Genomic DNA, 13,676 nt, shown 5'->3' with positions numbered 1-13,676 from the left:
GGTTCGGATAGACTTGGTGAGTGCTGATATAACTGTGCAATCTCCAGGAGTTTTAAGATGGGAACCTATGCACTGTTGGCGGATGTGATAGGTGAACTCCCTTCAAGAAGCTTAACATATCAGGATGCTTTGATATTGAGATGCCGTTAAAGAGTGGGCACACAGTGGACAAGGCTGAAATCTGATGTCGCAAGATGGCACTTCTGAGGCCCAATTCGAACCCCTGTTGGAGGAAGTCTAAAATGTTATTAATAGACGGATGTTCCGGATCTATGTTGTGTCTCCTGCTCCACCTTACAAATGCCTTCCATGACAAGTTATAAATATTAATAGTTGACCGTCTGCTGGAAGCCAGGATAGTTGAAGTAGCTTTCTCCGAGTAACCTTTTTGTGTTAATCTACGCCTCTCAAGATCCAAGTGGTCAGTTTGAGCCATTCGGGATTTGGATGTTTCATGGGTCCTTGAACCAGAAGGTCTGGAATCGGAGGCAAAGTGATGGGAGTTGATATTGATAACTCCTGAATGGTGGAAAACCATGGTTGTCTGGGCCACCTCAGTGCTATTAATATGACCGTTGCTTTCTCCATTATCTTCCAAAGGAGATGCAGAATCAGCAGGAACAGAGGGAAAGCATACAACAATGTAGGGGGCCACTGAGACGTGAGGGTGTCTGTTGCTAATATCCTCTGGTGATAGTTCCTCATCATGAACAGTTGAAGTTGTGCATTTTCCGGGGATGCAAACAGGTCTATTTCCGGGGTGCCGAATGTTTGTCATATCTGTCTGAATCCTTTCAATGTCTTCCCTTAAAAAGTTAGCAAAGGCAGCTGGGGGAGCATTTTGCCAAGCTGCCGCACTGTCCATGGGGAGGCTTGGAGAGAGCCTCTCCTTCTCCACCCCGAGGGCCCCTGGTCTTGCTTGTTCAGTTGGTTGATCTGCAGGCTGCTGCTGCTGCTGTCTGCATCTGGGGTAGGAGCCAAGCACTCCAAGGTCCTGGGAAAGCTGGAGAAGCCGGTAGAGGAGCCACCGATATCGGCCACACCCTGGGAAGGCACTGAGCTCCTGGGCAGCACAATCCGGCATTTCTTGTTAGGCACAGGAGAACCGTCCGCGGGCCTTGCCGCCTTCTTCTGCTGACTGTTCTGGCATTTAACCTGCTCATTCGAGCTTCCCAAGCTTCCCAAGCTGGACTGAGCCTTTTTTCTGTTGCCACTGGCTGCCCTAGTTCCCTCCGTGGCCAAATGAGCTCCATGGGGGAGAGACTGATCGAGCCGCCATGTCCGCTAGTGAGGAGTGTAAAAAAGGCGGGAAGCAGTTGTGCCACGAGGCTGTGAGGCCATTTGAAATACGGCCCCGCACCAAAATAAGTACGTAATTCCTCCCCCGTGACAAACACTACTACACAAAGGTAACAAACAGCACAGGGGGAGCAGTACACAACTCAGGACAAGCAGGCTGATGCACACAAAAACAAATAGGAACCTGTCAGAGCCTATTCCGAAAACATGCACTCCCTGAAGACAGGAAAAATACTGAGGTAAAGATGGCCTCCAGGACCTCTCCAGGAAGTCACATTAAGTTTTTAAATTAGTTTCCTGCCTCTTGCAACTAGGGGAGAAGACACCCACACAAGATGTCCTCCGCCTCCAGTAGAAAGGTAGGGCACAAATGAAGGAAATAATTAATTAATGTAGCTGAAGATTGGAGCCAAATGAAAGCTTGGTGGATGGAAAGGAGAAAAGGTTGTAGGGAAAGGCTATGGGGCATTTCAAGGAAGGAAAACGACCCATTGGATACTCACCGTGAAGGGGTCTTCTCTTGGGTGGTGAAGGCCATCTTGTTGGGTTGTTCTTCACTACTTGCTAGTGAGGCAGGAAGTGCTTTTTGGTCATATCCTGTTGGCGCCAAATTGCCCCAGTATCTGACCGGCCGAGCGATTGAAAGCAGGAATACTTGAAGAAGAAACAGTCGAAACACGCTGTAATAAAATCTTATTAGAACATCGCCAAAGGCTTAGGCAAAAAACTGTAGATCCAACAGGTAAAAAACCAAAAAGCTGATATAAGTATAAAATAGAGTCTATCAGGCAGAAGGGGAAGGAGCATATTATCAAAGGAGAACGAGAACAGGGAGGGCCAAGATGGCCTTCACCACCCAAGAGAAGACCCCTTCACGGTGAGTATCCAATGGGTCGTTCTCTAGGGTGGTTTCGGCCATCTTGTTGGGACTCCCCAAGCAGTACCCCAAATAGGGTGGGTTCCGTTAATCTCCAATAACATGCTCCAGGAACCTTCTGCCGAAGGAAGCCTGGACGGCGTCCCTGGATGTCAGTCGTTAATGCCTGACAAAAGAGGAAGGGGAAGCCCATGTGGCAGCCCTACAGATCTGATCTAACGGGACATGCCTGACCAGGGCAGCATTGGACGCTGCGCTTCTGGTGGAATGGGCCATAATTCCGCTAGGAACTGGCCAACTATTTGCCTTGTGCGCCTCTGAGATGCAGGCTCTGAGATGGAACTGATGGCCGCGGAGGACATAGTCTCCCCCAGCCGAGGGGGCACTACATTAACAAAAAGGGTCTCAGACTTTCTGAGCTGTTCAGTACGTATGAGGAACGCTGTAAGCGACCGGCGTACATCCAGACAGTGCCAGAGCCTCTCCCGAGGGTGCGATGGCTTGGGATAAAAATTTGGGAGGACTACCTCCTGTCCTAGATGGACCCCTGAAGCCACCTTAGGCCGAAAGGACGGGTCAAGCTTCAGCACTACTCTGTCTGGGAGAATTGGCAAAGGGGGTTCACTGAAAGGGCCCTAATTTCAGACACCCGTCTAGCGGAGGTGATAGCCACCAAAGGTAAAAACTTCATGCGCAGCCAACGGAGATGGATTGACTGGACCGGCTCAAACGGTGACTTGGTGAGCGCGTCCAGGACTGCATGAAGCCGCCAAGAAGGAAACCGGTGGGAGCCAGGTGCCTGGGACTGCTGAACTCCTTTCAGGAACTGAAGGACGTCGGGATGCCTGGAGATGGGAATTTTCCCAACCGCTGGAAGGACGGTGACTAAGGCAGCCAGCTGTCGTCGAAGGGTGGAACAACGAAGACCTGTAGCAAAGCCGTCCCATGGTCGATTTTCGCCTGGCTGCTACCATGGTACCTACAACTGCCTCAGAGTAGCCTTTGTGAATTAGACCTCTCAGCTCAGGAGCCACGCAGTCAGCCGGAGCCAACCTGGATCCGGATGGAGCAGGGGGCCCTGGGACAGCAGATCGTGGGAGACTGGCAGATGGGACGGGCTCGCTATGGAGAGCTGCTGGAGAACGGAGTACCACGCTTGCCTGGGCCAGTTCGGAGCCACCAGGATGACCCGCCTCTTCTCCTCCTGTAACCTGCGGAACAACCTGTGAAGAAGAGACGGGGGGGAAGCATGAAGGAGGCCTGTCGGCCATCGGGCTAACAGGGCATTGACGCCCATCGCCTGAGGGTGGAAGAAGCGTGTCATGAATCTGGTGGTTTGAGAGTTGAGGTGTGTGGCGAACACGTCTATCACCGGCTCCCCTAGCTTGAGTGTGATCAGATGGAAGACCTGAGGCTTCAATTTCCATTCTGCATTCGAGATACTGGTGCGGTTGAACCAGTCCGCCTCGGTGTTCAGGCAGCCCCTCACATGTTCTGCTCTCAGGGAAGCCAGATTGGTCTCCGCCCAGATGAGGACCCGGGAGGCCTCCCTGTGCAATTGGGGGGACCGAGATCCCCCCTGATGATTCAGATAGCACTTGGCGGAGACATTGTCGGTGTGGACCACGACATGTTGCTGAAGAATCTGGTTCCGGAAGGCTCTGAGAGCTAGAAGGATGGTCCGGACCTCGAGGACGTTGATGGGAAGGGTGGCCTGGGAGGACGTCCAGAGGCCCTGAGCAAAGTGCTCGTCCAACTTGGCCCCCCACCCACTGAGGCTGGCGTCCGAAAAAATGTGGATCTGGCTCTGGGCTGCAAAGACCTTTCCTCCGCTTAGATTGTTGGTGGAGGTCCACCAACGAAGGCTGCACCGTACCGATGGGGAAAGGGGCATATATTGGTCCCTGCGATGGATGATGGCATTTGCATAGGGACGTGGAAGTGCTTGAAGAGGGTGCGCATGAGCCTTGCCCCATTGGATGAGATCGATGGTAGACAGGAGAAAACCTAGCAGACTCGCTAGTTGGAGCAGGGAGGTGGAACGTGCCTGTAGTGGCTTGTGGCAGACCTCCTGGATCTTCTTTATCTTTGTTGGGGGAACGAAAGGGGTGCAGGATGTGGTGTCGATCAAGGCACCTAGATGCTCCGGCCTCCGGGCGGGGCAAGTGGAACTCTTGTCCAGGGAGAGCAATCGGGGCCACAAGAACCTTCGTGAAGAGACGCGGGGCTATAGCCTGACCAAAAAAAAGGGGGGGGCTACATATTTGAAATGAAGGTTTCCCAAGGCAAAACGCAGGAAGCGTTAGTGGACCGGGTCGATGGGAACATGCAGGGTATGCATCCTTCAGGTCGAGGGCTGTGAGGAAGTCGCCCTGTTGGGTGGCTGCGACGGTCGACCTGAGGGTTTCCATCCTGAAACGGAATATGCGCAGGAACCGATTCACGTGGCGAAGGTCGAGGGTGGCTCTGGTGTCTCCATTCTTCTAGGGAACAGTGAAGAGATGGGAGTAAACCCCCAGACCCACTTGCTCCTTTGGCACCGGTACGATTGCCCTGATGGCCATCAGGTGCGCGATAGCCATCCTCGACCTTGCTTCTTTTTCCGGTTTGAACGGATGGGTGACGGAAGAAAACGGCCCCTTGGCAAACAGCGGAACTTTAAGGAGTAGCCGGAAGAAACGATCTCTAGGATCCGTTGGTCGGGAAAGGGAAAGTGATGTTGAAACTGCAACAGGCGACCTCCAATCGGCACATCGAGGTAGTCAGGCCTTGCTTCCCTGTGAAGGGTCAGGACGAAAGGATTTTTCTCCTCTAGATGAACCTCTGAAATCCTGCTTCTTCCGAAAGGAATTATGGCTGCTGCCATGATGATGTGAAAATTAGTTGTCTCTGGCTGGACTAGAACCAACAGCCTCTTACACAGCAGCCTAATGCTCAAGCATCTGAGCCATAAGAGCCTTTTGATGTCAAAAAAGGCGTCGAGCGTAGAGTCCGCCAGAAGGGAGACTGCCATAATGACTCTTTCCACCCCCTCCCGAACTCCCTGGTCTTGGGGAAAAAAGGAGAGCAGGCGTTGGAGCCAGACCAAGGCTGCCCTGGCCACCGTAGCCAAAGGGACTAAAATCCTGGCAACCCTGGCAAAGCTCTCATGGACCCTACGTAGGCTGGATTCAGCTTTCCTGTCTATGGGATCCTTAATGTTACCCTCACCGTCTCCGTGGGCAAGCCCCCCAGAATGCAGGGCGGAGACGGGACCATCCCCCAGTGGGATCTTAAGGAGGCTGTGGAGGTGGAAAACAAGAGACATTTGGAGGTGGCTTGTCATTGTCTGCATGGGCTGAGAGAGTTTTGGTCCAAGGACGCCCAACAGGCTTCGTGTGGTGCAATGGGGAATCAAACCCAGTTCTTTACGTTAGAGTCTGCCATTCTTATCCACTACACCACGCTGGCTCTCTCAGAGGCAAGATATAGCTTTTTAAGAGAGATGGAAAAAACCCTTATTGGTAGCGGGGTTGACCCATTCCTTCTTGAACTTGCGTTCAAAAAACTCTGGCAGGGGAAACAAAAACTGCGAATCCTCCTCCTCTGTCGGGGAAGATGGAAGGGAGCCCCTTGGGACAGCCCTTGATGGGCTTGAAGGGGAGGGTGGAGTTGGGGTCCTCTGACTCCCTGAGAGTGTGCTTGAGGCTAAGGTGGGAGATGGTTCTGGCTAGGGTCCTCCATTCTTCTTGGGAAACTAGGGAGACTGCTCCATCACAAGAAAAAAACCTATTGCTTTGAGGTCACTAATCTCCGGGCTGGGAGGTGTGGCCATGGTCAGAGAGGTGGTCCTGATTCAAGAACCCTAACTCCCCCCTTACTGATGTCTGACCCATATGGGAGAGCCAGCCAATCCCTATCTGGTCCATTGGGTCTGGGGGATCTGGATCTGGACCTAACTCTGCATCTGGTGCTATGAGAACTGGGTGGAATCTGGTGAGAGACTTGCACTCCCCTAATGGAGGGAATCGCACTTATGTAGCGCCCTGCACGAGCTGAGTGAGGGAAAAAAAAGCAGAGCTCCGAGTGCGTTAGGAATGTCACTCCTGCGGGCCTGAGGGGCCTGAAGCACTGCACCAGCTCCTGTTGTGAGCGACAGGAGAAGGAGCCTCTCTCTGCATTGCTAAGCCCTGGAGTGCAGGAGGTAACCCGACAAGCCGATCCACCCGGCAATGCTGGCCTGCTTGGCGGCCAGAGTCAAAGGCGCCCTTGGCGCTACTTAAGCGGGACCCTTCTTTCCCAGCTTTACTCACTCGCGGCTGGCTGGTCGGCCTTGGGGGGTTCTCGGCGGCCCGTGCACGGGCCGGCTGAGAACCGGCTGAAGCCTCCCTCCCTAAGCGCTCTCCCGGTGACCAGTAGAGGTTCCTGTAAGGCGGGCCCGATGGCCGGCCAGAGGGAGCGCTGGGCTGCTCCGCCCGCTCAAATCCCGAGAGGAGCGGGGAAGGCGGGATGCCCTGGCCTCCCGCTCTGGAGTCCAACAAAAGAATCCCACTCCCTCGGGGGAGAAGGGGGCCGTGGCCCTGCACCCTCCACCCGGCTTGATGCGACCCCTGCCCGGCCGGAGGTCAAAGCCAGCCCTTGGCCTACTTCGGCCGGGACCCTTCTTTCCCGCGCTTTTCTCTCTGCAGCGGCTGGTCGGCAGGGGGTCTCTCGGCCTGGCCCGTTGCAGGCCGGTTGGGCTGGCGCCTCCCCTCCGCTCCCCCGGAGGACCGGGGGAGAGTTCCTGTCAGCCCGGGCCCAATGGCCGGCTTGAGGGAGCGCTGGGCTGCTCCCACGCAGCTCAAATCCCTGGAAGCGCGAGGGGCGCTGGATGATGCCCTGGCCGCTTCCAGCTCTGTTGTTTTCTGCTTGGCGGATGCGAAACAAAACCCTCTCCTCTCTAGTGTGAGGGTCTCAGAAAGTGCCCGTGGTCATGCCCCTGGGAATCGCCAGAAGGCGGGGGGGGGGACTACACAGGGGAACGACTCACGGCTGACTGGAACAAAGGGAAGACAAAGGGGACGAAGATCCGTCGCTGAGGAAAAAATTTCTTGAAGAGCTAGTCAAAGTTGCTGCGCTCACTAGCGAGGCAGGAAGATACTGGGGCAATTTGGCGCCAACAGGATATGACCAAAAAGCACTTCCTGCCTCACTAGCAAGTAGTGAAGAACAACCCAACAAGATGGCCGAAACCACCCTAGAGAAGAGGAAATGGTCAGGGAGGAAAAATGAGACTCTCCCCATAAGTCTTTCCAGGTTCCTTGCTTGCCTACTCTAATTCCAAATCATTTAGAAGACTGGAGTCTAGTACAGATCAACAGTAGGTGAGAATGGAGACATGGTCAATGAAAATTTATTAATTTCTACCATTTGTGTTCCTTATGGTAGTTGGATACCAGTTCATAACACACATTCTCTTATCCCATGAGTAGTCCATTTATGGATCTTCCTGCTTTTGAAATATTAGTTATGTATTCAGCAGGTAAAAGAGAAAATAAATCTCCAGAAAAAGAAAATAATTATTCTTTCTCTCCTCATTTGTGAAGACTGGGTTGAATAGAAACCTCAGTACCATTTTCCAAGACAATTCATAAATAAAGCTCTTAATTTTATTTTCCTTTTTAAAAACTGACTTTAAAAAAATATATAATGTGTCATAATGATCAGGACAGAATCTAACAGGGAACTACCAAAATTCACCATCTCTTTCTCCTTTCCCTTCAATTTAGGTGAAATAAAGGGAAATTAAGAAATAGAAAAACAGATTGTGCCTCTTAAACCATTTCTTAGGATTAGTCCAAGTTAAACTTAAATAGTCTGTCCTTGTTGATCCAGTTTTGCTAGATTTTACACTTCCCCAACTGGATCCTGTTAATCCTTGAAGCTACATGTACAGCGTTCCTCCACAGTAAAACCTTTTTCCCATCAGAGGAAAGTACCGCATTTAGGGTTCCTGACTGGAATATTGAATGTATGGGAGGATTAAACCTGTTTTCTTCCACCCAGAGCATCCATATTTTAAGAAATACAGCATCCATATTTTAAGAAATAGGTTTTAGAAGCCTACCTGAGAGATTCTGCCATGCGTCTTAAATCTTCATTTTGCTGTTTTAACCGTTCAAGTTTTGCAAGTATCTTTGATAGTTCTCGACTAGAGTGATCTGGATGCTCATTGTCTCGTACCAAATGTCCACCTATGTAAAAAAGCAAGGTCCCCCAAGCAAAGAGGATGAGCATGATCCAACGCCAGGAACCAGTCCATGGTCGCATTTTCAAATGGTCAGTCCACTACCAAATAGTTTTTGTTCACACAGCAAACATTGTAACTCCTTGGTACAAAGATCCCAAGGTCTCTGCACTTCTGTTCTACCACATTGTACTTGTCACAGCATGTCTCCAACAGCAGATTTTAAAAACAATGATAATGACGGATCAGTAATCCAAGATCTAGTTTCATCGATGTTTTGTTTTTATAGTCTGTGGAAAAGAAATAAAATAAAAGTTAAACTACATCATTTATGAGCGGACAATGTACTAAGAAATGGCTAAAACTGACAGCTAGAAAGTTGATTGACAACTGTGATGGACTGCACTAAAAATAGAGGTTGAAAGGTGCACATCAATCGCTGGAACAAGGTGGTATCACAACACAGTAGTGAAAAACTTCCTAGGAATGGGAAAGTACCCTGATTGGGTAGGCTGAACTGCTTGCTGACCATAAATAAAAAGGAAGGAAATATATCTTCAGGTGAAGAAGAATTCCTAAATGAGTTAGAACAGGAATTATACATACAGGTGGATTCCCAGTTGGGCATATCAGTGTTCTGCTAAAGTTACTTCAGGAGGAAGATTTGTGTGAAGTGAATATTTAACAGTGTCCAGGCTGTGTACTGTGTGAAAGAACCCAACATCATCATGAATCCAATAGCCAGTAACAATTAACTGAACCATCTTAAAGTAAAGAACCTCTCATAACATCTAAGCAACTGAAGAAACTTATAAAGTTGAATTAAGAACAGTCCCTGTGCCAAAACTGATATTTCTATATAGTTATCTCTTGTGTGTTTTCCATCCATTTGAAATACCTCCTGATCCCATCTATTTTACTTCTGTTTGCTGAACTTGCCTTGAAAAGGGAGATTTGCTACAAGAGAAAAATAGGCTCCCTTTACCTTTCTGGAGTTTTTAAGACTGAGTGGATAAACTTTAAACACCTCATATGCACCATCAAAGCAGTTCAGTCATGGGAAAGGTGAGAAAACCTGACCGGTATAATTAGGAGGCTGACAGAGCCAGCCACAAATAGTTAGGAGAGTGAAGGGACCTGCCAAAACAACTTTCTACATCAAATGAATAACTATGTTAAGATCAGAGCAAATTCCCTTCCCTAAATCATAAATATCAGTCAGCAGGATGGGGCTAGAGATAAGTAAACAGAAAAAGATTTGTTTGTAAATATAAAAGTCCAAAAATGGTCTCATTGGGGAAGGCAATGCTGAAAACATAGCCTGCCTAGTAAACATCATAATGTGATGTCATCCCACGGGTTAATAATAATCCACTGCTTGCACAGGGACTACATTTACCTTTTCAAATGGTCTCAACAAGCCTGCTGCTCTCCGAGAGTCATGGAGCATTGAAGGCAACTGAACATCAATTGGAGTGGGAGGAGAAAATAACCCTATGTCCCCGGGCGCCCCCCATTTGGTCACGTGGGGGGGGGCGCCAACATTTCAGGGTCATTTGTGTGTTTTTAAAAATTTTAAGTGTTTTTTCACATTCCGGCCTGCAGGGGGCGCATTTTTAAGGCTAGCAACACCAAAATTTCAGGGTACCATCCAGAGACTGTCCTGATGATACTACCCACATTTGGTGAATTTTGGTTCAGGGGCAGCAAAGTTATGGATGCCCAAATGGGATGCCCCCATCCCCATTGTTTTCAATGGGAGCTAACCTGAGATGGGGGCTACCCATTTGAGGGACCATAACTTTGGTCCCCCTGAACATAACTTCACCAAACTTGGGTGGCACCATATGAATAGTTAACAGATGATACCCTAAAATTTTGGTGTCACTAGCTTTAAAAATACATCCCTTCCAGGCACCCCAAGAAATTTGCCCAAGATTCTTTGTTTTGCAGTGACTTTGCTCCATTGTAGCCAATGGGGAATTTCTGAGTGTGTAGGCAGGCTGCACATTTTTGAAGATAGAGGCACCAGACTTTCAGGGTGGCTCCAGAAGGGCCTCCTGGTAATAGCATCCAGGCTTGGAGACCTTTGCTTCTGGGGGTTCAATTTTATGGGACCCCAAAAGGTTTATTTTGTTTCCCCGCTCCTGCACATGAAAGCCTGTGGGCTGAGTTCTCTCAGAACTCTCTCAGCTCCCGCACCCCACTCCAGAAGCAAAGGTCACCAAGATTGGATTCTATTACTCAAGGCCTCTTGGAGCCACCTTGAAAGTCTGGTGCCTCTATCTTCAAAAATGTGTGGTCACTGCTTACACACTCAGATATTCCCCGAATCTGCCAGGCTCTTCAGCAAGTTCTGTGGTGGGAAAAATTACTTTTCCCACCATAGACTTCAATGGGGCTTTCTGTTATGCCCAGCTGGCTCTGTGGTAGAGGTTTCAACAGGAGGCACTGTGGTAGGGATCTTGCTCTGGGTGGGGGCATTTCCTGTAGCTGCTGGTGTGAGTCTCCTGAAAGGAACCAGTCAAATTTGCTAAAATGTGTGTGGAAGAGGAAAATGCTGTGGGCACCGTTGAAGGTGAAACTGATGCCTACAGCATTCGGCCATCACAGGCAAACTTTAGCAAAGTTGGCTGGTTCCTTTCAGGAGACTCACACGAGCAGCCTTGCAGGAAATAATTTTTCCCACCACAGAACTTGCTGAAAAGCCTGGCAGATTTTATATCTAGGTTTCAATGTGGAGTTTTATGTGTATGTTGCTTGGACCTCCAGAGTATGAAGGGGAGCTGGATAAGTGAATGTCGGTTGTTGAATGTGTGGTTGAATGTCAGCTATACCCTGTGTAGGTTTGACTGTTTTGTTCAGAGAAGGTTTGTGTGAAAGTTAGTGCTGAGCAGTGTGTGTGTGGAAAAGCGTGAGAAATCTGTGGGGAAGTTATGAACCTAAGTGGCAAGTGAAGAAAATAAGTTTGTGAATAAGTTTGTGAATAAGTTTGTGAATAAGTTTGTGAATACCCTGGGTGGCAAGTTGGGACATTAATTGCTGTAGAAGTTACTGACCTAAGTGAAAAGTGAAGAAAATAAGTTCTGTGTGGAAATTATTAACCTTACAGCATGATTCACAGGGAGGGGCCAAAACAGTTGAAGCAGCAGATTGACCCCCACACTGGTGTAAGGGGCATTTACACCAGCACCGTGACATACACAGGATACTAATGTGCCAGCAAAAGTGAACTGGAGTCAAAACCAGATGCTGGCCGAGAGGGCAGCATCAGCAGCACCAGTGCCACTGAACCAACTGTCAGTGCCACTGAGACCAGACCCCTGGAGCAACCTCCAAACCTCCTCAATTGTTCATTTGACAGTTCCTGCACTCTTCCCCTGCCCTCCCATACTGTTGCTCCTTCCTCTTACAGATGAAGAATCCTTATCCTGACATGATGGCATCAGACTGGCCATGGGTCCAGATAACAAGGCACAGTTGATTTCAACAGAAGATTTCCTCATCAGGCTTGCAAGGGAACAGCAGTGCAATCTCACTGGATTGAGACCCCCACCCAAGTCCCAGTAACCACAATCATGAAGGCAAGTGAGCCAGCCAGCAGGATGCAACATTGCTAACCCTATAAGGACCATCCTCCCCTTTTTTCACACACCATCCTAAATAAAGCTATCCAATAACTTAGTATGTTCAGAATGTTGGGGAATGCAGCTTGGCTGCCTCGGATAGGGGTCAGAAAATCTGGGTCTGGAGCCGTGCTGCCGGATGCATGCCATTAGTCACCCGCAGCTCCCCTGCAAAGGTGCTGTAACCCCAGATACCAGAAGACCCAACATGCATCAGCACAACTACTGAAGGCAAAGGACAGAGAAATGCTTAAAGCTTGGGTCCAAGAAGTCCTACAACAGGAGCCATGTTGTCAGGTCATAATGTCAGGTCATAATGTTCCCAGGAGATTACAGTTTCTGCTAATTAGCCTGGAGTCGTCATTAGGTTGACCGGCCTGTAATCTCCTGATTCACCTGTGGTCCCTTTTTAAAAAATGGTGTAGCATTTGCTGCTCTCCAGTTTTCTGGTACAGAGGCTGAATTCAGTGATAAGATTACATATATGGGTTGGTAGATCAATAATCTCACATTTGAGCTCCATGAGAACCCTTGGGTGTATGGACCTGGAGACTTACTGATTTTTAATTTCCCCAATACATCCAGAACTTCATCTCCTGTCACCTCATTTTTCAGACTCTAAGGACCTACCCCAAGACCCCTCAGATCAGTCTATGTGCTTCTTCAAACAAGAGGATTTACTTGGGTGCTGTGTGGTTTCCGGGCTGTATGGCCGTGTTCTAGCAGCATTCTCTCCTGACGTTTCGCCTGCATCTGTGGCTGGCATCTTCAGAGGATCATCTCACACAGCACCCAAGTGATTCCGGCCGTGAAAGCCTTCGACAATACAAGAGGATTTGCAATTCCTCATTAACAAAACCATCTCAGTCCTACACCTCCAGGGCCCGGAGGATGCTGAGGACCCCTCTGCTTCTTCCTCACATTCCCACACCAAGCCAATTAAGGACTGTCCCAATGGGCATGCTGATTATTTCCCTCAGGAGGACTCTGAAAAGGGCTTCTTCGCCATTCCGAGAAACTCATAAGGAGTGAATGGCTGAGCCCTGCCATCAATAAGGGGCTTCCACCCACAATCAAAAAATTATATGTGGTACTCCAATACATACATGGTCTGCTCCACCCCACCCCCCAGTAGATTCCCCTGTAGGGGCCTTACACTCTGATGGTCTGGTCACCAAGGAGGGTGAAGGGAATATCAAAGATCCACTTGACAAAAAATCAGATTCAACCCTGCGTAAATCCCACAAATGGTTGGTGTATTCCATTAAGGCATTGGCCCCATCATCTACAATGGCCAGGGCCACCTTCCTGAAAATAATGGCTGTGGCATAAGTACATGCCCCACACTTTCCACAGTGAACCAGAAGTGAAAAAATTCATTTAACGTATCTGCCATCTCCCCAGCTTGCTTTAGAAATCCTTTTATTCCTTAGTCATCCAAAGGCCCAACTGCTTCTCTGGCTGGTTTCCTGCCCAGCATTTAATTACACAATTATGAATGGCAGAATATTATTTTTTTTAAGTGCCAGATATGAGACAAATCACTGCAGACAAAAAATGCTGAAATTAAAGTGGCCATCTCAGTAATTTAACTCATGTCTTAATACACAGCAAAGACTAAGCTCCCAACAAGTATAGTAAGCACCTGATTTAAAATATAATGAATAGT

At 49.1% G+C, this 13,676-nt stretch overlaps 1 protein-coding gene across 2 annotated transcripts in view; it reads right to left on the bottom strand.

Annotated features, from left to right (window-relative positions):
• The window catches only part of FUT8 (fucosyltransferase 8), a 108,102-nt gene that overhangs the window by 78,169 nt on the left and 16,257 nt on the right, over positions 1-13,676 (bottom strand). Inside the window, exon 2 of one of the 2 annotated variants that reach the window (XM_048484398.1) lies at positions 8,262-8,671. The exons of the other annotated variant lie outside the window; for it this stretch is intronic. Coding sequence (XP_048340355.1) covers positions 8,262-8,464 — 203 coding nt within the window. The 5' untranslated portion in view covers positions 8,465-8,671. The remainder of the gene's footprint in view (positions 1-8,261; positions 8,672-13,676) is intronic. 2 annotated transcript variants of the gene reach the window in all.

This window comes from Sphaerodactylus townsendi, linkage group LG02 (genome assembly GCF_021028975.2).
Source record: "Sphaerodactylus townsendi isolate TG3544 linkage group LG02, MPM_Stown_v2.3, whole genome shotgun sequence".
In the NCBI taxonomy this organism is placed as follows: Eukaryota; Metazoa; Chordata; class Lepidosauria; order Squamata; family Sphaerodactylidae; genus Sphaerodactylus; species Sphaerodactylus townsendi.
Note: the sequence above shows the minus strand (reverse complement) of the source record. Positions and strands in the feature narration are given on the sequence as shown.